The sequence below is a fragment of the Hemitrygon akajei genome, unplaced genomic scaffold (assembly GCF_048418815.1).
Source record: "Hemitrygon akajei unplaced genomic scaffold, sHemAka1.3 Scf000041, whole genome shotgun sequence".
Classification (NCBI taxonomy): Eukaryota; Metazoa; Chordata; class Chondrichthyes; order Myliobatiformes; family Dasyatidae; genus Hemitrygon; species Hemitrygon akajei.
Window position 1 is genome coordinate 976,853 of NW_027331927.1, and position 24,274 is coordinate 1,001,126.

Here is a 24,274-nt window from a genome sequence, read left to right on the forward strand (position 1 = left end):
AGCACTCTTATAAAAGACAAGACAGTGGATGCTGCCTACGTGGACTTTAACAAGGCATTTGCCAAGGTTCCACTTCGGAGCTAAGTCAAAAAGTTTCAGTTGCTCGACATTCAAAATAAGGCAGTAATTTGAATCAGACATTGGTTTGGTGGGAGAATCTGGAATGTGGTAGTAGATGGTTACCTGACTGGAGGCCTGTGAACGATGGAGCGCTGCAGGGATCAGTGCCGGCTCGGCTGTTCCTTGTAAACAATCTGGATGATAATGGGGTTAACTGCATCAGCAAATTTGAAGATAACGCCAAGTTTGGGAGTGCAGGGATCAGCATGTATGGAACTGAATAGTGTCGGTGCTTCAAGCAGAGAGCCATCAGTGAAATTGGAAATGAAGGGGGAAGAGGACAGATTATGGATTGATTTGAAGGTTCGGGTTGTTATCCTGTGAGACTCGGTGCTCAGCGTCTGTGTGTGAGCATCTCCCTGTTCGCGCACATTCCGCAGAGCAGGGAGCGGCCCTTCTGCAGAAAACAAATCCAACCGGTTCTGAAAAAAAAAACACTCTCATGCAGGCGCAAAGAAAGTCGCTTCAATATTGTACTTAACCCTTTCTGCTGCAGGGAAGAGCGAGATAGTCTCTAGCATGATTTAAAGAAAATTACCCAGGGTCTGGAACGCGCAGCATTGCCAGTTGCAGTTGTTGCCCTGTTTGCCGCGAGTTTCCAGCCCTTCATGTTTATCTCAGACTCGAATCATCTGCAGCTGTTGCCCTGTTTGCCGCGAGTTTCCAGCCCTTCATGTTTATCTCAGACTCGAATCATCTGCAGCTGTTGCCCTGTTTGCCGCGAGTTTCCAGCACTTCATGTTTATCTCAGACTCGAATCATCTGCAGTTGGCGTGAAAATAGGCTTCATGGATCTTCCAAATAAATCGGTCCATGAGACCTCCCCCGGCAAAACATCTGGCCATTTGGAATGGCTGGAAACAAATTCCACAAGTATTTCCGGCGGGGTGTGAATCAACAATCACTGCTTGCGAAACGAAACCCGCTGTTAACCGTGGGCGAGGGGGTTCTTGTGACAACAGTTGTCCAGATGGAAATGCAATAATCTCTCAGTGATAGAGTTAATAAATGAATGTTAATAAATTCCCCTGAATCGAGAGGCCCTGAGAAAATCTTTGATCAGATTTATTACAGTTCATTGTGAATATATATAGTCGAAGGTGTTTGGATTAATTTCAGCAGAAAGGCGGCTCCCTGAAAGACCTTTGAGCTGAAATTGTACCTACGCCGGGCAGTCCTGTTTCCACACAGGGGGCGGAGCTCAGATCCTCCCAGAACCCGGACTGGATCAAATCCGCAGCCTGGGACTCGCTGAGTTAAACAGAGAAACTCCGCCTCACTGGTTGTGATGAAAGAAAAAGGAGAGATCCACACGGAAATCCGGACAGAAAGGTTAACGCAGCCTGTTTGTTTTACTCTTCAGGGTTGCTACATTGATCCCACTCCCGCCTCCTCCCGCTATCAGACCCGTCCTGAGCCGGTGAGAGTTCGTGTGACCCGGACTGCGGCAGTCCCGCTTTACCCCGGCTCACCCGGCCCTGTCCATCTGTAATGAGCGACGGACACATCACAGCCGAGTGGCCTCGGGAGCAGCAGCTCAGACTCAACTCTCCGTACAGGGTGAGCACACCGGTGCAGGACCATTGGCGATCACCCGGGAAGTCAGACTGTGATTCCCCGGGACCACACTGAACGCCGTCCGGTTACAACATCAGAGGTAAGTGTTGTCTATGATTCTACACAACTATTCAGCGTTTACACCGAGAATCGGCGTTGTTCGGGATCGGGAGTGAATTTAGTGGGAGAAGGGAGTCCTGACATGTTCATGTTAACGAGTCAATTACTATCCAAATGGATCAAGAGAAACGTGAGTGCGAGCAGAAGAAATCTTTCACCCCAGTAGTGACATGTGAAATACCCCACGGGGCAGTGACTCGTCACCGATCTCTCTCAAACAAGAGGAAAATGCAAATGCTGGATATCCGAGCAACACACACAAAATGCTAGAGGAACTCTACAGGTCAGGCAGCATCTATGGAAAAGAGTACAGTCGACATTCGAGATCCCAGTAATGTTCTTTACATTGTGCCTTTGGTTCTATTGCTCTTTCCTGTAGAAGAAGGGGTTAAATACGATATTAAACTTTCTTCATTTGAATGACTGTGTTTTGCTGAACCGGTTTGGATTTGATTTCAGCGGAACGGCCGCTCCCTGTTCTGAGGAATGTGCCCGGACAGGCAGCTGCTTGCTCGCAGACCCTGAGCACCGAGTCTCACAGAACAACAAGCCGTACCTTCCAAATCAGTCAATCATCTGCCCTCTTCCCCTTTCCAGTCCAGTCCTGATGATGGGACTCGGTCCACAGCATCGACTGCTTACACCCATCAGTAAATGCTGGCTAACCTGCTGAGTTCCCCCAGCACTCTGTGTGTTGCCATGGTTACGTGTGGGGTTGTGGGCGGGATTATTTGTAAGAAACGGTACACAGTATTTATACTCTCAGAAAATCTTGTGGAATTGACTTAAGAATAATTCAGCTTCGGATATTTATTTCGGATCTTTATTTCCAAACAACAAGTTGTCTCTGCATTGAATCAGCGATCAAGGAGATACTTGGTTTTTGAGCCACTTCTGGCGGCTTTGCTTTTTCTGTTCCCAGTGTTAGAATTTTTTGATGTTGTGACTAAACACATTTCTGAAGGTAGAGCAGTAGATGTAGTGTAAGTGGATTTCAGCAAGGCATTTGATAAGGTACCCCATGCAAGGCTTATTGAGAAAGTAAGGAGGCATGGGATCCAAGGGGACATTGCTTTGTGGATCCAGAACTGGCTTGCCCACTGAAGGCAAAGAGTGGTTGTAGCCGGGTCATATTCTGCATGGAGGCCGGTGACCAGTGGTGTGTTTCAGGGAACTGTTCTGGGACCCTTACTCTTCGTGATTTTTATAATTGACCTGGACGAGGAAGTAGAGGAATGGGTTATTAAGTTTGCTGATGACACAAATGTTGGCGGTGTTGTGAATACTGTGGAGGTCTGTCAGAGGTTGCAGCGGGACATTGATAGGATGCAGAACTGGGCTGAAAAGTGGCAGATGGAGTTCAATCCAGATAAGCGTGAAGTAGTTCATTTTGGTAGGTCTAATATGATGGCAGAATATAGTATTAATGGTATGATTTTTGGCCCTGTGGAGGATCAGAGGGATCTTGGGGTCCGAGTCCATAGGACGCTCAAAGCTGCTGCGCAGGTTGACTCTGTGGTTAAGAAGGCATTTGGTGTGTATTGGCCTTCATCAATCGTGGAAATGAATTTAGGAGCCAAGAAGTAATGTCGCAGCTATATAGGACCCTGTGCTCAGTTCTGGTCTCCTCACTACAGGAAGGATGTGAAAACCATAGAAAGGGTGAAGAGGAGATTTTCAAGGATGTTGCCTGGATTGGGGAGCATACCTTATCAAAACAGGTTGAGTGAACTCTGCCTTTTCTCCTTGGAGCGATAGAGGATGAGAGTTGACCTGATAGAGTTATATTCAATGGTGAGATGCAGTGATCGTGGGGATAGTCAGAGGATTTTTCTCAGGGCTGAAATGGCTGCCACAGGAGGGTACATGTTTAAGGTGCTTAGGAGTAGGTAAGAAGAGATGTCAGGGGTAAGTTTTTTTTTACACAGAGAGTGATGAGTGGTGTAATGGGCTGCCGGCAACGGTGGTGGAGGTGGATAAGATAGGCTCTTTTAAGAGACTTTTAGATAGGTACGTGGAGCTTAGAAAAATCAAGGGTTATGGGTAACCCTAGTAATTTCTAAGGTAGGGTAAATGTTCGGCAAAACTTTGTGGGCCGAACAAAGTATTGTGCTGCAGGTTTTCTATGTTCCATGTTTTTCAATGTTACTTGTTCGCACGATTGACATTTTACAGGTTAAGTAAAGTTTAAGAACTGCTCTAGAACAATTGCACCTGTTTCATAGCAAGGATGCGGGATCTGTGCAGCAAACACCTGTTCCGTTTTCATAATTTCTAATTTCAGACGGATACATCTATTGTTCATGTGTTGATTGAGGGTGTTTTGAACTCCTCTCCTCAATGGCCAGTGGAAGCAAACCCTTTGATTCTGTTGAAGGCCGAGATTCTTGATAAACAGTGGGTTACAGGGATGGAGATGGGCGAATACGGAATGTAATTTTAGATCAGATCATCCGTGCTTTCATTATCTGCAGCATCAGTTTTGAGGGATGTGTGGTCCAGTTATGCGTACGGTATTGGTATGTCGACTGGAAAAACTCTGAACATTCAAATAATGTAAGCTGGTATAATGACTGCATTCGAAGAGAGATATAATTTTATTTATATGGTGAGCTGAAAACAAGCATTAAATTGATGAACGATTTACCTCCAACTTTGTGCTTTAAGTATGTGCCCCAGCTACGTCAGGGGATTCAATTTATGACCAACTCGGTGAGTTGGACAACACGGTGTTGGACCGACAGGAAAGCTCCCAATTCCATGTTAATCCTCCTGCAGACTCCGTGTGTCTTTCCACGACCCCAACACAGACCCCACAGTAACATTAGAGGTTGGGGGACCTCGGATGGCCATGACTGGCCATAGGTCCCCACGGACACACCATTTGCCGGTAGACGGGCGGACAATGGAGAGGGTTCAGCTATCCGGTCCTTTCTCTGTGACACTCCCGATCTCCACATCAACTCCATCTGTCTGTCTCTGGGAGAATTTTAACAATTAATAAACATAATTCCTCTCAGCGATCAGCTGTCTGAGTGATTCCCTGACTCTGAGAGGAAGGGGTATCTATGGTCCTCATTGTCAGGGTGTTGAGTTTACCAGGAGACAAAGACTGCAGGGACGAGAGGTTTTCTGGTGACTAATACACTGTGTGTGGACCCCTCTGGCAATTCTGGTTTACATTTGTAGAACAGATGTTTTTCCAAATACTGAACAGCGAAATACTGCACTGATTAATCTACTCGAAATCAGATCAGCCGAGATAGTTCTCCCAAATCAGTCGGGACTTTGTGACCAAACTCAAGACAAATAGCACGCTGCCCACTCCAACAACGGCACAGCCGGATGAATCCCAGGATTGATTGAAAAAAGAATAAATGGCCATCCAGGTGTTTTAAAAAACAAGTCTCTCCCACACCAAGATCTGACGACACGAGTGTGGTACTTTACGTCACACACGTAGAAACATAGAAAGCCTACAGCACAATACAGGCCATTCGGCCCACAAAGCTCTGCAGAATATGTCCTTACCTTAGAGCTACCTAGGGTTGCCCATGGCCCTCTATTTTTCTGAGCTCCATGTACCTATCCAGGAATCTCTTAAGTAATCCTATCGTATCCGCCTCCACCACTGTCGTCGGAAATCCATTCCACGCACTCACCACTCTCTGCGTAAAAAAACTTACCCCTGACATCTTCTCTGTACTGACTTCCAAGCACCTTAAAACTATGCCCTCTCGTTGTAGCCATTTCAGGCCTGGGGGGAAAAAAAGCCTCTGACTGTCCACACGATCAATGCCTCTCATCATCTTATATGGCTCTATCAGGTCACCTCTCATCCTCCATCTCTCCAAGGAGAAAAGGCCGAGTTCACTCAACTGCACTGCCTGGCTGGCTTTGAGATGTGTTAACGGCTGAGGTAACAATCACGTCATTCCACCCCCACCGTCACTATCAACAGAGTATTTACAAACTACGTTATTTTCATTGATGCGAAGAGATGTCAATCACTGGTTACACCCAACTGCAGAGGCGGACCAGCCGAGAGGGTGGTACCACCTGGGAGACGGGTCTCCCGCTTCCGTTCTGAACTCCCTGTCAAAGTGGAACAAACTTCAAACTAAATGACCCCCTTTTTTATTTATCTCCATTTCCCTCTGAGGGAAGTTGGGGGCGTTTGTGAACCGTCTTCTGCAGCCGGTGTCTGATGTATGTTTGAGAAGCAGGAGGAGACCGCTTGTCCATCGGCTTGCTGCCGGACCCCGGAGTGGGAGAGATCCCGCCTGAAGAAGTAGGTTCAGTGATCTATTCTGATCATTCTGATCTTCCAGTGATACAGTTTTATCCGTTGCAATCCTTTTGCTCGGATCCTGTTTGTGGAATTCTCAATAACTCTCTTCACCTTGTCTATCAGAGGAACTTCATGCCTTCTTTTAGCCGCCCGGATTTCTTTTCTTGCACTTACTATAATCCATAAGAATCTCATTTGATCCAACTTGCCATTCTCTGCCATGCACGTCCTTTCTTCTTTTAACCGGCGCCTCAATAATTCTTGCATATCAAGGTTCCTACGTTTGTTATCCTTACCTTTCATTCTGCCAGGCACTTGCATGCTGGTAGTCTCAAAATTCCGTTTTTGAAGGCATCACACCTTCCAAGTACACTTTTGCCACAAAGCAGCAGCCTGTCTCAATCCACACTTGCTAGATCCATTCTGACACCATCAAAATTGTGCTTTCTCCAATTCAGAATCCCAACCCACGGGTCAGGCCGAACCTTCTGTATATTTAGGTGCATATTACTGGCATCGTGGTCACCGGATGCAAAGTGTTGCTATGCACAAATTTCTGTCCCCTGTCCTGCCTCATTCCTTCATAGCAGATTCAGTATTGCACGCTTACTTTTAGGCTTCTGCGTACTGATGAAGGAAAAGTTCTTCGGCACACTTGACAAACTCTATCCCACCTGGTGCATTTACAGTATGAGATTCCCAGTCATTATGTGGAAAGTTAAAATCACCAAGTGTAACAACCTTAAGTTTCTTGCAACAATATACGATCTCACAAATGTGTTCCTCTAAATCCCCGGGACTGTCGGGTTGTCTTTAATATCGCCCCATTACCGTGGCCATAACTTACTTATTTCTCATTTCCACACAGAATGCCTCATTAGTCGGGTTCTACAACTTGTCCTGACGGAGCACTGCCGTGACATTTTCTCTGACTGGTAACGCCACCCCTCCTTCATTAATCCTCCCCGCTCTGAAACGCCTTAAATAATTTGATCTCGAAATAGCTGTGCTGGGTGTGGAGTGTTTGAGCTGAAATTCGCCCTGCAGCGGACAGCCGCGTTGACAAAGAGGGTGGAGCCTGAACCTGGCTGGATCAAATCACAGCCTGGGATTGGCTGAATAAACCGGAGAAGCTCCGCCCAGCGAGTTGGAAAAGGGAGATCTGCACGGAAATCCAGACAGAAGCTTCTTGCGACCGTGAGGGGACGTTCACACAGCCTCTGTAATTCTGTCTGTTTTTGCTGCATTTGTCCTAGTCCCCTCTCCTCCCGCTGACCGACCTGTACTAGGCTGGTGAGGAGGTGTGGGATCAGAACTGCGGACGGCTTCATTTACCCCGGATCATCCGGACCTGCCTATCTGTAACGAGCGACTAACGCATTCTAACCGAATCGCCCCGGGAGCAGCAGCACCGACTGAATTCTCGGTGCATGATCGGCTATCCAGGACCGCGCTAAACTCCGTCCGGTATCAAAATCAGAGGTAAATGTTGTCTCCGATTTTGCAGATCAGTGAGCGTTTAGATAGATAGATAGATAGATAGATAGATAGATAGTTAGATAGATAGATAGATAGATACTTTATTCATCCCCATGGGGAAATTCAACATTTTTTTCCCAATGTCCCATACACTTGTTGTAGCAAAAACTCATTACATACAATACTTAACTCAGTAATAATATGATATGCATCTAAAACACTAACTCAGAAAGCATTAATAATAGCTTTAAAAAAGTTCTTAAGTCCTGGCAGTTGAATTGTAAAGCCTAATGGCATTGGGGAGTATTGACCTCTTCATCCTGTCTGAGGAGCATTGCATCGACAGTAACCTGTCACTGAAACTGCTTCTCTGTCTCTGGATGGTGCTATGTAGTTATCCATAATTGACCGTAGCCTACTCAGCGCCCTTCGCTCAGCTACCGATATTAAACTCTCCAGTACTTTGCCCACGACAGAGCCCGCCTTCCTTACCAGCTTATTAAGACGTGAGGCGTCCTTCTTCTTAATGCTTCCTCCCCAACACGCCACCACAAAGAAGAGGGCGCTCTCAACAACTGACCTATAGAACATCTTCAGCATCTCACTGCAGACATTGAATGACGCCAACCTTCTAAGGAAGTACAGTCGACTCTGTGCCTTCCTGCACAAGGCATCTGTGTTGGCAGTCCAGTCTAGCTTCTCGTCTAACTGTACTCCCAGATACTTGTAGGTCTTAACCTGCTCCACACATTCTCCATTAATGATCACTGGCTCCATATGAGGCCTAGATCTCCTAAAGTCCACCACCATCTCCTTGGTCTTGGTGACATTGAGACGCAGGTAGTTTGAGTTGCACCATATCACAAAGTCCTGTATCAGTTTCCTATACTCCTCCTCCTGTCCATTCCTGACACACCCCACTATGGCCGTGTCATCAGCGAACTTCTGCACATGGCAGGACTCCGAGTTATATTGGAAGTCTGATGTGTACAGGGTGAACAGGACCGGAGAGAGTACGGTTCCCTGTGGCGCTCCTGTGCTGCTGACCACCGTGTCAGACCTACAGTCTCCCAACCGCACATATGGACTTCGCCATATACTCCGTTAGCACACGCACATACTCCGTTACCACACGCACATACACCACGAACCCCACATCCCGCCCAGCACCATGCCGATAGCTGTGCTGCTGACACTATTTGCAACCTCTCCACCCTCAAGATCCCTCCCCCATCGCTGTTCACCAACCTGACCCCCGACTGTAAACCTGTGGCAACTAAAAGTAGGAGGTACAGTGCGGGGGACAGGGCCTTTATTCATTCAGAGGTGCAGCGGCTGCTCAGGGAGGGGATCATTGAGCCAAGCACAAGCCCATGGCGGTCCCAGGTGGTCGTTGTTCGGACTGGGCAGAAAAATAGGATGGTTGTGGACTTCAGCCAGACCATCAATAGATTCACGCAGCTTGACATGTACCCCCTACCCCGCATCGCGGATATGGTCAACCAGATAGCTCAGTACAAGGTGTACTCGACAATTGATCTGAAATCCGCTTATCACCAGCTCCCCATCCGCCCAGAGGACCGCCCCTACACCGCCTTCGAGGCGGGTGGCAGGCTCTATCACTTTCTGCGCGTCCCATTTGGTGTCACAAATGGGGTCTCAGTCTTCCAGAGGGAGATGGACCGGATGGTGGACCAGTACAAACTGACGGCCACATTTCCCTATCTAGATAACATCACCATCTGTGGTCGCGACTGGTCGGACCATGACGCCAACCTCCAACGTTTTTTCCAGGTGGCCAATGCTTTGAACCTCACTTATAACAAGGACAAGTGTGTGTTCAGAACCACACGACTCGCCCGCACATACATGTTTACAGCGGGGCTCGGCTACTGTCGGGACTGTGATGGAAAACAAGGGGAGACGGGAGTTCTGACAAGTTCAATGAACTAGTTATTGACCAAATGCATTAAAAGAAACGACGTCGTCACCTTCAGTCATACACATTTTCTAGGGCGGTTTGTACTGAGTCGGTGCGGATGAACCTTGCTCACGGATAATGACATCCAAAATGTCCCACAGGGCAGGGCCGGGTCCCTTCTCCGATTTCTCTCTCTCTCTCTCTCTCTCTCTCTCTCTCTCTCTCTCTCTCTCTCTCTCTCTCTCTCTCACACACACACACACACACACACACACACACACACACACACACACACACACACACACACACACACACACACACACACACACACACACACACACACACACACACACACACTTACTTTATTTTCTGTAACAGAATTAAATACAATATTAAGCCAGCTTGGTGCAGTTGAAGAGGAGTGTCGAACTGGTCTGTGTGGTTTCTGCGTGTCGGAATCCGCCCTGCGGACAGGCAGCAGCTTGTACACGGAAAACCGCGCTGTGAGTCTCACCGACCAGCAACACCGGCCCCTCCCCCGCAGCTACTAACTGAAGTTCGTCTGATTGTCTGATATGAAATTGGAAGAAAACGACTTGAAAATATATCCTCACGGAGACTGAACATTCTTGGTGAATTAGGTGGGAATAATTCAGCTTCCGATATTTATTTCGATCTTTATTTCAAATCATTCTGTGTTTTGGATTAGTGATCAATAGCTCATTCGCTCCATTTTAACCCCCTTCTTTCAGCGATTGTATTGTGATCCTGCAGTTTCCTGTCAGCGCCATTGAGATTTTCCACAGTTTATGTTTATAAAACAGATCTCTAACCAGGGTTTACGTTTTCAATGTAAGCGTTTGAAAAACCTGTTCGGACAACACGATTTCCATTTCCAATACTTGTCATTTCAGATGGTTGAGACTGTGTTTGTTGTGGGTGTTTCGAAATGATCACGCTGACATCCTGTAGCAGCAAAGATTTTGATTCCTTTCCAGGCCACGGCAGACAGTAAACAGCGGGTGCGGGCCGGTGGTGGGAAAAGGTGGTGTGACCGGTTACAGAAAGAGGCAGGCGGCAGGCGGGATTGCGGAGCGAAAACCATGATTTTATTGCACGGGGTAGAAGGCTGGATGGGATGAGTGGCCGATTTCTGCGTGGTATATTTACAGTAAAGGTCTGACTCCAGAGTTATTGTAAAACAATTTACAAAGTACGGACTATCACTCATGCAAATTACCTGTCTCTGAACCAAAAACAAACATTGCAGTAATTAAATCAACCAGAGTGCTAACAGAGCTTATAAGCAATAAAGGACACAGCACCGATCCCCGAGGAACCCCACTAGTCACTGGTCTCCAGTCAGAGGACCAAAACATTTTCTACCGCTTACTGGCTTCTCCCAGGAAGCCGATGCCGAAGCTTTGTTACCAACGCTTCCTTAACGTTAAGCTACTGAACTTTCTTGACTAACCTCCGATGTGGGAATCTGCCGACTGCCCTGGTAATTTTTTCTAAATTATTCAAATTATTTTTCATTCGGTGAATTACCTCTTCCTTTTCCCCCGGAACAGGATGTGTCACGTTGTTCCAGTCTGATAATTCATGAACAACATTTTTGATTATTCGCTCACAGTTGCACTCAGACCCCACCCTCTGCCTTACAGTGTGTTTACAGTATTCACCCTACTACTGCACCCCTTTCGCCAGGAGAATTATCATGATCTGGCTCTGTTTTCCCTGCCCTCCCCCCATTCACACAGTTTTCTGAACTTCCCAGTCAGCGTCCTCTCCGTGTTTCTCAAAATCAAAACCCTACTTTTTATTTTGTTCTTAATGTCAGCTGTATGTTATGCAAAACTGTATCCGAGATCTTCTGAGTATCGATATGGAGGTCTCGACAGAATTTTTTTACTATTCCTAAATCATCATATTTGAGTTGGGCCTGTTTGCGATTGGGGAGATACGGCTGTAAGATGCCCGGGTCTGGGTGCTCATTGTTGCAGATCACACGAATGCTGTGAAGGAACAGCAGCTCAAAAGCAAAGATGCGACGTCGACATTAAGAGAGGGTTCCGAGTGTTTTCAATTTTGATATAAATTTGATGCAAAATGAGTGTGATTGTAAATCAGTGTCAGCAGGGAAATGATGCTACGAAAGGAGTGAACACCAGAGAGTCTGCAAGAGATGTTTGAGGTTTGGAACAGTTCACTAAACGAGGTGTTACAACTGCAAAGCAAGCGTGCGAAGAGCTGTTCAGGCAACATGAGTTCCCTTTTATCAGAACTTGCCGTTTCCGATAAATGTTGGTTGTCTTCTCTTTGAGAGTGTGTTTATTGTGGGTGTTTCGAGCTGATCTCCTGAAAGTCCTGTAGAAGCAAAGACTCTGATTCTGTTCAAAGGCTCTATACACAGCAAACAGTTGTGGGGGGGGGGGGGGGGAATGGGGGAGTGTGACCAGTTACAGAAAGCAGCCGGCGGCATTGCGGAACGAAAGCCATGAGTTCACTGCTTGGGTCAAGAAGGCTCGGTGGGGTAGTGGCCAATTTACTCCTGCTATGTTTACAAGAAATGTTCTGACTACAGACTGATTGTAAACCAATTTAATGAGGTCGACCAAGCCTCAATAGTTTTCTTTACTATTCAAAAAGGGAAAAATAACTGTTTCGAGGATGATTGTACTGGCGTGGATGATATGTAGCCTCTTCCCTGATGGACTGATGTGAGTGGGACAAACAGTCCCTGACCAGGGTGTGTGGGACCTTTAATGATATTATGGTACTTTTCCACCATCTTTCTGTGAATATGTGCTTGATGGCAGGTCGGACTTGCTTGGGAGTTTGGATTTGCAATCGTGTGAGCAGAGTGGACAGCAATGGTCTCAGCACAAGGCTGAGGGTCACAGAGGTTGACGACGATGGGAAGACAGAACCAGCTGTGCACCCTGACTGTCTGTCGTCTGTTGGTTAGAAAGTCCACCACCCAGTTGCACAGTGGTGTCTTTGGACGGAGGCGTGGGAATTTGTTCACCAAGGTTTGTGGGACAACAGCGTTGAATGCCGAAATGAAATCCAGAAACAACATTTTGACCTAATTGTCTTTTTTTAGGCATGTCAGGCCAAGGAGAATGAGAGATGCAATGCCATCTACCACTTAGCGATTCAGTCGGTAAGCATACTGGTGAGTGACCAGTGAACAAGGATTGGAATTTTTGATATATGCCACTATCAGCTGTTCAAAGCACTTAATGCTGATTGGCGACAACTCCACTGGGCAGTAGGTCACTTTGTTCTGAATATGTAGGGTTCCTTGGTACAGGGATAATGGTGGTTGATTTAAAGCACGTGGGAACAGCAGCCTGGATGAGTGAAGCTGTGAAGACATCAATGTGCATATGTACACTCTTTCTGTGAGCTCAGCCTGGATGCTTTCTGGCCAGAGTCCTCATTACCTTTGCTGTTACCGACATTGGATGTTCAGCTCTGAGGGTAGTGGCTTTCCTGGCTGGCTTGCGTTTGGAATGCCAGGGAGGGGGGCATCATTGGTACAGTCAAGCCTTACGTAGTCTATAAACCCTTGATGCCCAGCCACATACACCAGTGTTCGTTTCCCAGGTTTAGTGAGTCCGAACCGAAGGGCACAGATACAATAGAGCAGAGAGATCGAATAGACCTGCGAGTTAATCTCAATTGTTACGAAGGATGAACAACTCTGATGGGCAGAAGGGTGCAGAGTGGCCCCTGCCCCCCACCCCCTTTTGAGAATCGCAAATCACTACTATTTCGATGCTGCTACCAAGGAAGTAAGAGAGACAAAAGGAAATCTGCCAGGGCAGTTGTTATTGATAACAGCTCATGAAAGAGAATGAGAGAGAGAGAGAGAGAGACAGCTAAGAGACACAGCTAAGGAGGAACGTCTCCTACTGACAAAAGAGGAGATTTAATGCTATTGTCTTTTGGAGAAGGATTGTTTACTTGGTACTGTTCTATTCATTGAAATTCCTCAGGGAACAGCCAGAGTGGGCTGGTTTGATGGGTTACGTCATTCAAACCTGATTGACACCTGAGACCCCGTGAGTGGGGATAAAAGTGAAGTCTGGGGTAACACCCCTCAGACGCACCGGGAGAAACGCTAGTGAGCATCAGAAACCCACGAGACAGGGTGGGACATCGAAGACCGAACGAAGGGTCGGTAAATTTTAACTCACAGTGTTTTACAGCGAGGCCGGTGGAGGCTTGTGTGTGTGTCCACCCTTGCCTGGGTGACGAGTCCACCACGGAAGAACGGTCTAGCTAAAGGACGGAGGGGTCACATTTGAATGGCCACAACAATGACACATCGACAGATCGAAATCATAAAGGAAGGTTGGCAATGACCATAGCTGTTACTGTTTGAGCGCTCTCTTTCTCTCGTCTCTCTCTCTCTCTCCAAGTGCAACACATCGACCGACAACTACCGCAGTCTGCATGAACAGAACTGAACTTTATATTTCCATCTGACAATTCATTATCCCCTAGACAACGATAGAGCTTGTTTTAGTATTGATTACTATTATATCCACACTTTTAGGTTTAGTATTGCTAACGTATATTATCTGTATATTTGCATTGATATTGTTTTGTATATTTTTTACTATTACACACTGTTGAAAATAGTACCACCAGACACCAACGGACACTTCTATCTTTGCTGGTAAGACACCCAGTGACGGGGTTCATAACAAAATACACAGAGGCAGTGAGTACGTGGAGTGAGCTGTTCAGTGTTTGCATCGTTGGTTATCTACCGCGGGTTCAGTATCCTCACCGTGTTTGGAAATTCACACTCACCATCGCCTGTCTGTGAGCAGCTGTTTATTTAAAAAAAAACACTGGATGCTGGAGACCTGAAATCAAATCAAAAAAATGTTCAAAGCCATTTCGATACAGGGTGTTGGACCTGAAAATTCATTTTTCCACAGATGATCTTTATCTGTTGAATGTTCATTTCGTTTCTAGCTTTTTAGTACATTGCTTTGGAAGGGGTTAAGTCTCTTGGGAAGCGCAGTTGAGTGGAACTGGGAAATTTGGTTGAAAACTATCAGGTTAAATCTGTGTTGATGCCACCCAATGTGGAAAATGGGAAAGATGTGCTAAACTCTCGGTGTGGGCTGTGACCCAGTGAGGTTGGGTCCAGGGATAGATGCCACTATTTTTTTAACCAGATAAAATTAATTCGGGGATCAAGTTTCCCGGGTTTATGAAATGATCTGTTAGTATTTCTGTTCTGTGCTCAGATATTTGATTCTATAGTTCCTTTGGAAGAAAAGCAGGGAATTGAATTTCCATTCTGTCCCTCATAGGGTGAGCCTGTGATTAAACATGTTGTTTTGTGATTGCACCAGTAGAAATAGACCAGGGTTTCAGAATTCAATTCACATTTGGAAATTCCCCCTCACTCTCACCTGTCTATCTGCCAGCAGGAGTCAAAGTGAAACTCAAGATGCTGGAGATAGAACAGAACATGGAACAGTACATCACAGGAACCGTTCCTTCGGCCACAATGGTGTGCTAAACCAGCTAAAAAAGATATCAAGCCCCCCCCAAAAAAAAACTAATCCGTCCGACTTACACAATATCCATATCCTCTCGATCTTCCTCACACCCATGTGCCTATCTAAACGTGTCTTCAAAGACTCCGATGTATTGTCTTCCACCACCATAACAGGCAGCTCATTCCATGCATTCACCACTCCCTCCCTGAGTAAAACATCTTACCCTCACATTCCCTTTGCATCTATTCCCTCACACCTTCAATGCATGTCCTCTGGTATTGGACATGTCTAACCAGCGAAGAGATACTCCCTGTCTACTCTATCAATGTCTTTCATAATCTTACAACCCTCTAACAGATTTCTCCTCAGTCTCCACCGCTCCAAGAAGAACAACCCAAGATTTCCAGTAAAAATTGGGTAATATTTGAATCCATTCTGACGAAAGGTTAGGAAACCGAATTGTCAACTTGGTCCTCTCCCCACGGAAATTCCTTACCTGCTGAGCATTTCTAGTGATTCCAGTTTCTCTTTATTACATGCACTCTGGAACATGTTAAATTTTCTGCGAATGGAGCAGTGCAGCTACACTCGTTTTGTGATTGTAGAACAGTAAAGAAATCAGAGCTTTTCCCTATAAATTATCCTGGTACCAGTTGTCTGTCCTTTTAATCTTGGACATGTGTTCAGTACAATTGTTGATAACAAGGTTCACAAAATAAGTCGGAGAATGATGAGTATGCATGTGGAGCATGTGATAGCCCTCATCCTGAGTTCGGTAGAGTTCAAAGGGATGGTGGTTGTGGGGGGGGGGGTGTGGGAGTGATTATTTACACCAACTAAATAACAACAAGCCTGGATACGTGGGAATGGAGAGGGTGTCTTAATTAGACGGAGTGTCTGGGATCTGAGAGTGCAGCCTCAGAATAAAGAAGCTTCACTTTAAAACTGAGACGAGAGAAATTACTTTAGCCAAATGTTGGTTGATCTGTGGAATTTGATGCCACAGTGGATGATAGAGGCTATTGTTGGGTATATTCATGTTCTGGATTGTGAGGTTGAGTGTTATAGCAGGGAAGCAAGAATACAGTGTTGGAAATAAAATCCTCCACAATTGATTATGGAGCAGACTAGAATGACAGAATCACCTAATTCTACTCCTATGTATTATGACTTGTATCTTATACCATGACTGAGCTCCGGTATGTGTATCCCATCACAAACAAGAGAGAATCTTCAGATGCTGCGAAGCAACACATACAAAATGCTGGAGGAATTCAGCAGGCCAGGCAGCATTTATGGAAGAGAGTCGAGTTGACGTACAGATGCTGCCTGTTCTGATGAGTTCCTCCAGCATTTTGTGTGTGTTCCTTTGTATCCCATGTCAGGTTTTGTAAAGTGTGAGGGACAGTTCCAGATTTCTTCACTCGGATCATTATTTATGCGTTCAAGATTTAAATTTCAGTTTAATGCTTAGTTCTCCTTTGTGTTGTTAACGTGCTTCATCATCTCTCTGGTTAAAGATAGACCTACAGTGAGAGATTTACTGGAAGAAAAGCCCACAAATGGAAGCAAACCATGACTGAGGACAAGGGAACAGCAACAAGTGAACCAGCCCGAGGACTGAGAGCATCAACTGGAGAGAACCATTCTGACTCAGAGTTTCCATTGATTCAGTCAGGAGAAAGTTTGGTGAGTCTCATTTACTCTAACACTGGTCCTTCAGACATTACATATCTGTAACAAGGAAGATAGGAAATAGCTGGAGCGGGACTGAATAAATGTAGAAGTGCCAGTTACGTCAGTTGCAATCACTCCAGATTTGCTAATTGCTGTCAGCATCCCAGCTCTGTGAAGCCACACACATTCCCTCACATAACTTGCTCATTTCAAACTCTTATCGGTTCTGCTGTTTCGTTGCTTGGCTGTGTTAGGTTGCGATAATCTCAAAATGCATTGAGAATTTTCTCCAGTACATTATCCTGGTATCAATTGTCCTGTTTTTTCCCCCCGGAAATGCATTCAGTACAGTTGTTGATAACAAGGTTCAGAGAATAGTCCGAGGAATGATAAGCATTATGCATGCGGAGCATTTGATGGCCCTGGGCCTGTGTTCAGTGGAGTTCAAATGGTTGGCGGGTTAGGACGGGGGTGATTATTTACACCGACTGAATGACAAGAAGTTTGGTTGTAGTGGAAATGGAGAGGGTGTCTTGATTAGACGGGGAGTCTGGGATCTGAGAGTGCCGCTTCAGAATAAAGAAGCTTCACTTTAAAACTGAGACGAGAGCAATTACTTTAGCCAAATGTTGGTTGATCTGTGGAATTTGGTGGAGGCTGTCGTTGGGTATATTCATGTTCTGGATTGCTAAATAGGTTGTGTGCTATAGCAGGGAAGCAAGAATACGGTGTTGGAAAAAAAATCCTCCATGATTGATTTAGGAGCAGACTAGAATGACCGAATCACCTAATTCTACTCCTATGCATTATGATTTGTATCTTATACCATGACTGACTGATGACTTCTTTGTGTCCCATCACAAACAAGAGAACGTCTTCAGATGCTGCCAAGCAACACACACAAAATGCTGGAGGAATTCAGCAGGTCAGGCAGCATCTATGGAAGAGAGTAGAGTCGACATACAGATGCGGTCTGGCCTGATGAGTTCCTCCAGCAATTTTGTGTGTGTTTCTTTGTATCCCATGTCAGGCTTTGGAAAGTGTGAGGGGCAGTTACAGATTTCTTCACTCGCATCATTATATATGAGTTGAAGTTCCAATAAGTTTAATTCTTTGTTCTGCTTTGTATGAGTAACATGCTTCATTATCTCTATGGTTAAAAAAAGACCTGACCTGTGAGATTTATTGGAAGAAAAGCCCACGACAGGAAGAAAATCACAACTGAAGATGAGTGAACAGCAACAATGAACCAGCCCAAAGACGAAGAGCAGCAAATCGAGATAACCCATCTGACTTGGCATCTCCATTGATTCAGTCAGGAGAACGTTTGGTGAGTCTTATTTACCCAAACACTGGTCCTTTAGACATTACATTTCTGTATCAAGGAAGGTAGGAAATAGCTGGACTGGGACTGAATAAGCCTCGGATTACCAGTATGCATCTGTCAGACCCATTTGCACTCACTGCAGATTTGCTAATTACTCTGGGAAGCCACGCACATTCCCTCATATTGTTTACTCATTTCAAACTCTTATCAGTTCTGCTGTTTCCTTGCTTGGCTGTGTTACGTCACAATAATCTCAAAATGCGTTGAGAATTTCCTCCCTTTATAAGAGGGCGCAGTTTTTTCCTGCTCTAGTGATTGCAGAAATGTGGAATTACCGTGAACTACAGCAACGTATCATTGACTCCTCTGTCTATTGCAATCTGCAACAATATACTTGCCCTCGAGTATATTGTCACACAAGCCTCCGCAAACCCTCTTGAAGCCAAATGTCCAACACCACATTTCAGTCTTAACTAGCAAATGCCAACCAATAACTTACATTTGTATACCCTGTCGCCATCAAGTACTTTTCTACTAATAAATTGTCAGAACCTACGAATCTGTGATTAAGCATATTTAGGATTTATAATGAAGTTATGTTACCATTTGGCCCTGTACCAAAGGCATGGGTTATATCTGTACTTGAGATGAATAAATGTCCCTGCAGCCAGGACTGCTGGAGCTGCCAGGGTTAGTTTAAACTCAGTCGTTGCGGGATGGGAACCAGAATGTTTGGTCAGATAATAGAAGAGTTGATGTAAAGGTAGTTGCGAAGTTTACAGAGACTGTGGAAGGATCTGTTGTGGACAGGGCATCATGTAGTCATTCGGAAATGTCTTTAATTCAATACAATATGTATTAAGAATACGAGTAACTTAGAACATGGATGGTACATGTCATCACCATTACACAGACCAGACTGTTACAAGGGCAGGATTAGTGTTTGATGCTCCAAGTTTTAGTTGTTTCATAATACATATGGGGGGGGGGGGGGTGAAAGGCGGAGAATTGTCTTTATTAATTAGGAATCATATGATAGTTACATAAACAGAGGACATCAATGTGGGTGGAAATCAGAAAAGGGAAGGGGGCTATCATTCTGGAAGTATTCTACAGGCCTCCCCCAAAGCCACTAGGATAATGAGAGCAGATAACTTGGCAGTTTTGGGAAAGGTGCAAAAACAACAAGGTTATTATCATTATTGATCTCAACTTTCCTGATGTTGATCCCACCTCCTTGTTCCAAAATGTGTCAATGGGGCAGAATGCATTGTGCTTCCAGGAAGGATTCCTGACGTAGTATGTGGATGGGCTAACTGGAGGATTTGCCATACTGTATCTAGTATGAGGCAATGATGCTGGTCAGGTGACAGATGTCACGATGGGTGACCTTTTTGAGATAGAGACCATAACACCCCAACTTTTATCATTGTCATGGACAAGGATAGTAGCAGACGATACGAGGCAGTACTTAACCAGTGGTTGGATAGTTACAATGGTATTCGAAGCATCTTGTGGGGGTGTAAATTGGGAAAACATTCTCCAAGGGAAATGCAAGATGGAACTGAGAAGTTTGTTTCAGGAACACTTGAATGTGGTTCGGGGTATATTTGTTCCACACACAGTGAAAGAATGTTTATATAAACGAACCGTGGTTCACAAGGGATGAGAACATTTAAGCAAGAGGGAAAAGGAAGCATTATTTAGGTACAGTAAGCAACATTCAAGCGAGGCTCTAGAGAATTATATGGTATCCTGGAAGGAACTTAAGAAGCGACATAGAAGTCAAAGGGAACTTGAGAAGTTCTTGGGAAGTAGGATAAAGGAAAGCCCAAGGCATTCTACATGTAGGTGAAGAAGTGGAAGAGGAATAGCTGAGGGTAGGATACTCAGGAGCAAAGATGGAAACATGCCTGGACGATGCAGTGATAGGTGACGTGCTTAATGAATGCTTTGATTCAGAGTTACCAATGAGATGGACAGTGATTGTGATGATAGCATAATATTGCCATTCTGCTAAGAAAGTGATGTTGTTCAATCTACCAATAAACACCATGTTACTACAGAAAGTGAGGGGTGATTACAGGGCATTGACAATGAACATTGCATCCTCTCTGGCCACAGGGATAGTAACACATGATTGGAGGCTGTCAAATGTTGTTATGTAATTCAATAAACCCAATGGTTTTAAATCTTGGGGATGATAGACCAGAGAGTGTTACATCGGGGGTGGGCAAACCCTTGGAGTGGATACTTAGAGATAGGAAATTTGAGCATCTGGAGAAGCATAATCTTACTATGGGTTGCCATTTTGGCTTTTTGATGGTGAGTGGAGAAAATGGAAGGGCAGGTGCGGGACATAATTTTCCACAGTATGGACCAGTCACACACAGAATATCTACTAACATTTGTATCGACAGAGACTGATCAGGAATCACTACGGCATGGTGCATGGAAAGTTGTGTTCAACAATACTTTTTAAGGTTTTTCAAGAAGATTATTAATGAGGGTGGGGGAGTGGATGTTGTACATTGAACTCCAGTAAAGCCTTTGGCAAAGTACCTCATGACAGATTGGTCTGGAAGATACGGTCCCATGCGGTACAGAGAGAGAAAGTTAGATGGATTCAAAAATTGCCTTAAAGGTAGCAAGCAAAGAGTGATGGTTGAAGGTTTCTCCTGAGAGCGAAGGCGGGTAACTAGTGGTGTACCGCCAAGCTACAAGTTGTAACATTTGATATTTGTTAGTTGATAGCAATGAAGTGAATGCAGGTGCACAAGGCTTGACTGGTCAGTTCGTGGATGACGCAAAATTAGTAGATGGTACTCACGGTGAAGACTATCGTAGCTTATAGCGGATCTAAATGGGCAGAGGAGTGGTATATAGATTGCAAAACCAACACGAGCAGCAACGGTTTCATGCAGAGTTTAGTGATGATGTGGAGGGAGCAGCCAGAGGAAGTGGGTGAGGCAGGCACGATTGTATAATTCCAGAAGCAGTTGGGATGTGAATATGGAATGAAGAGGCCAGGAGGGAAATGGGTCCAACATAGGAAATTAGCACCATCTAAGTGTACACTGTGGTCGGCATAGTCTCGATGGGCTGAAGTGTCTGTATCTGCGCTATGTTGCTCTGTGATTCTATCAGTAGGATGCGCCAGGTATCACCGGACCGACATACAGACATGGTGTGGGAGTTGATGTTTGTTCCCTAAGCACACTGCTGCTCTGATACAGAGGCTGACAGTACTGTCACATTTGCAAAGTAAACCTATTCTCTCTGACTCACTATCTGCTTGTTTTGTGTAATTCAGAGCATCACCATCAGGTGGGGCTGTCCTGCATCGCGACCAAAGTGTAAACAAGACAACGACAATCAACAATCGTCAGTCAGAATCAGAATGGACACAGGTATGATCACTGGGATCCTTATAATTAAGCTTAAGCCCTGTTGATTAAGAAACTTACACAGGCGCTAACAGGGCAGAGAGAAGTTTTATTGAGAGAAGCAGTGTCACTGATCCCACTGGTAAAGCGGCTTTGTGTAGTCGATCAATCCAACAGTTCCAACGCAGGGACCTGACACCAGTAATGGTCGAATGACTCCGCTCACCAGGCAAAGCTTCACCTGAGTGAAAGGAGCAGGAGACCCTGAATCAGCAGGTTGAGAGTGAAACACAAACAGGAATGTGACAGCGGTGTTATTTGTTATGTAAAAGTCCAGGTTCAGGGTTTGTTGTACATCAGGGCCTGTTTAGAGTTGAAAGACATCTCCAACTTTCATTTATAAAATTCAGACGCAGGTGATTAGAGCATTTCCGGGATTTCAGGAATTGTGTGATAATACATTTCACGTTTTGGCAGGGCAGCTATCAACTACCCCCTCGCTGCGCAGAGTAGATGAGGGGAATTTTCCAAACTTTGTTTTCTGTAGCCGAGCCGAGAACATTACCAGCCTTGGAAATGGCTGAGGATCAGGAGACAAATCATTTTAGATAACCTTGTGGTCTGCTTCGGTGCATCACTGTCTGGTATGGAGGGGCTACTGCACAGGACCGAAAGAAGTTGCAGAATGTTGTAAATCTAGTCAGGTCCATCTTGGGTACTCGCCTACAAATTTCCCAAGACATCTTTAGGAAGCGGGGTCTCAGAAAGGCAGCGTCCATTATTAAGGACCTCCAGCACCCAGGGCATGCCCTTTTCTGACTGTTATCATCAGAAAGCAGGTACAAAAGCCTGAAGGTACACAACTCAGCGATTCAGGAGCAGCTCCTTCCCCTCTGCCATCCAATTCCTAAATGGACATCCAATCTTTGGACACTACCTTACTTTATTTTTAATATACATTCTTTATGATTTTGCATGTTTTTTAAAAATCTATTCAATATCCGTAATTAGTTTACTTATTTGTTTATTATATTTTATTTTATCCATTTTTATTTGTTACCTGCTAGATTATGTGTTGCATGGAACTGCTGCTAAGTTAACAAATTTCACGTCACGTGCCGGTGATAATAAACCTGTTTCTGTTTTTCATCCACCAATCGTCTGGTCTGTGGCCAAATGGTGAATGTGATTTCTCAATATTTCCCTCTTGAGATGATCTGCTACCTGAATTTAAATACCCAGTATCTCTGATGGGAGACCCGGTATAACCAGTGACCAACTGTCTCTGTCTCCTGTAGGCACTGTGTTTGTGCTCAACTCTGTGATTCCAGGTGGAATGAAAGAGATATTACAGCCTGGAAACGGGTCCTTCGGCCCAACTAATTCATACTGTTCTAACTGTCTCTGAGCTTGCCCGATTTCCCAGCAGCTTTTCCCAAATTTCCCTTGCAGACTTCTTCTATTCTTTTTCCTGCCACATATTCTCAACTTTGTAATTTTATTTGTGTTACAGCCTCCTCTGGTTGCACGTAATTTATACTCATCACCCGCTCCGTGGGGAAAAAACATGCTTCTTCAGTCCCTTTTGTACGAATGAACGCATGAAAGAATGAATGAAATTTTATTTCGGTCTGTAAAAACATAACAGAAAACATCATTTTCAACGATGATTTGATAAGACAAAATTAAATAATAATAAAAAAACAAGAACATGTAGATATTCTTTAAAACTGACCAAAAGGGTGTCAGCTGAAGCTACAGCTTATTATGCCTACCCCTCTTACTTATACAGAAAACATATTTGGCGTCAATCATCACATCAAAAATGTCATAATCTTTTAACAAAAATTCAGTTCCGAGTATCATTTATTTACATCACTGCCATTCATTTTAAATCATGCATTTTTATATTTGTTCATTAAATGTGTAAGTGTGGCGACCCAATTACTAGCACACTCGAACCGGCTGACAATTAGCCAGAGCCAGAGACAAAGGTAGATAGCCTCAAGGAGTTTCAGTTACATGCCTCTCGAAGTATCGAGTGGGGGAGACAGGCTTTAAAGCAAGACTGTGTTTTTGAAATAAACTTATTCTGTGGTTGCAGTTTATCGACTCCGTGTCGTAATTTCAGCGCTGCGCGTAGCACCCCGCTACATTGGTGACCCCGACGGTCCAAACGTTTTTTTGGACCGGAGATGGCAGACCGTAACCATTTGTTAACGCGGTTTCCTTGAAGCTGCCAAGCTTCTGGACGCTACAACCTCACCTCTGGTTTCAGCAAGCAGAAGCCCAATTCCACGTTCGGCAAATAACCTCAGAGGACACCCGTTACTACTACGTGGTGAGCTCCCTCGACCAGGACACAGCGGCCCAGGTTGCGGAGTTCGTACAGTCTCCCCCAGCGGACGGCAAGTACACGGAATTCAAAGCCCTGCTCATAGCGACTTTCGGGCTCTCACGGCGCGAGCGGGCTGCTGGTTTACTGCACCTGGATGGCTTGGGAGCCAGGCCTCCATCAGCTTTAATGAATGAGATGTTGTCTCTGGCCGACGGACACACACCCTGCCTCATGTTTGAGCAGGCTTTCCTGGAGCAGCTGCCCGAGGACATACGCCTGCTGCTGTCCGACGCGGATTTCAGCGACCCCGGGAAATTGGCAGCCCGGGCCATATTATTAATGCTTTTTGAGAGAGTGATTTAGATGCATATCATATTTTTACTGAGTTAAGTATTGGTTGTAATTAGTTTTGCTACAATAAGTGTACGGGACATTAGAAAAAAAATGTTGAATTTCCCCATGGGGATGAATAAAGTATCTATCTATCTATCTATCTATCTATGGAACGCCAAGAAGGTGAGTGG

At 45.1% G+C, this 24,274-nt stretch overlaps 1 protein-coding gene across 2 annotated transcripts in view; it reads left to right on the plus strand.

Annotated features, from left to right (window-relative positions):
• Positions 1–1,472: 1,472 nt before the first annotated feature.
• Positions 1,473–24,274, plus strand: part of LOC140720375 (NACHT, LRR and PYD domains-containing protein 3-like) — a 41,054-nt gene continuing 18,252 nt past the window's right edge. The window contains exons 1-4 of one of the 2 annotated variants that reach the window (XM_073035251.1): positions 1,473–1,777; positions 16,543–16,711; positions 17,866–18,029; positions 21,340–21,436. In XM_073035251.1, coding sequence (XP_072891352.1) covers positions 21,427–21,436 — 10 coding nt within the window. In that variant the 5' untranslated portion in view covers positions 1,473–1,777; positions 16,543–16,711; positions 17,866–18,029; positions 21,340–21,426. Of the gene's footprint in view, positions 1,778–7,259; positions 7,571–16,542; positions 16,712–17,865; positions 18,030–21,339; positions 21,437–24,274 lie in introns of those variants that run through there. The other variant, XM_073035252.1, reaches the window with a different exon arrangement.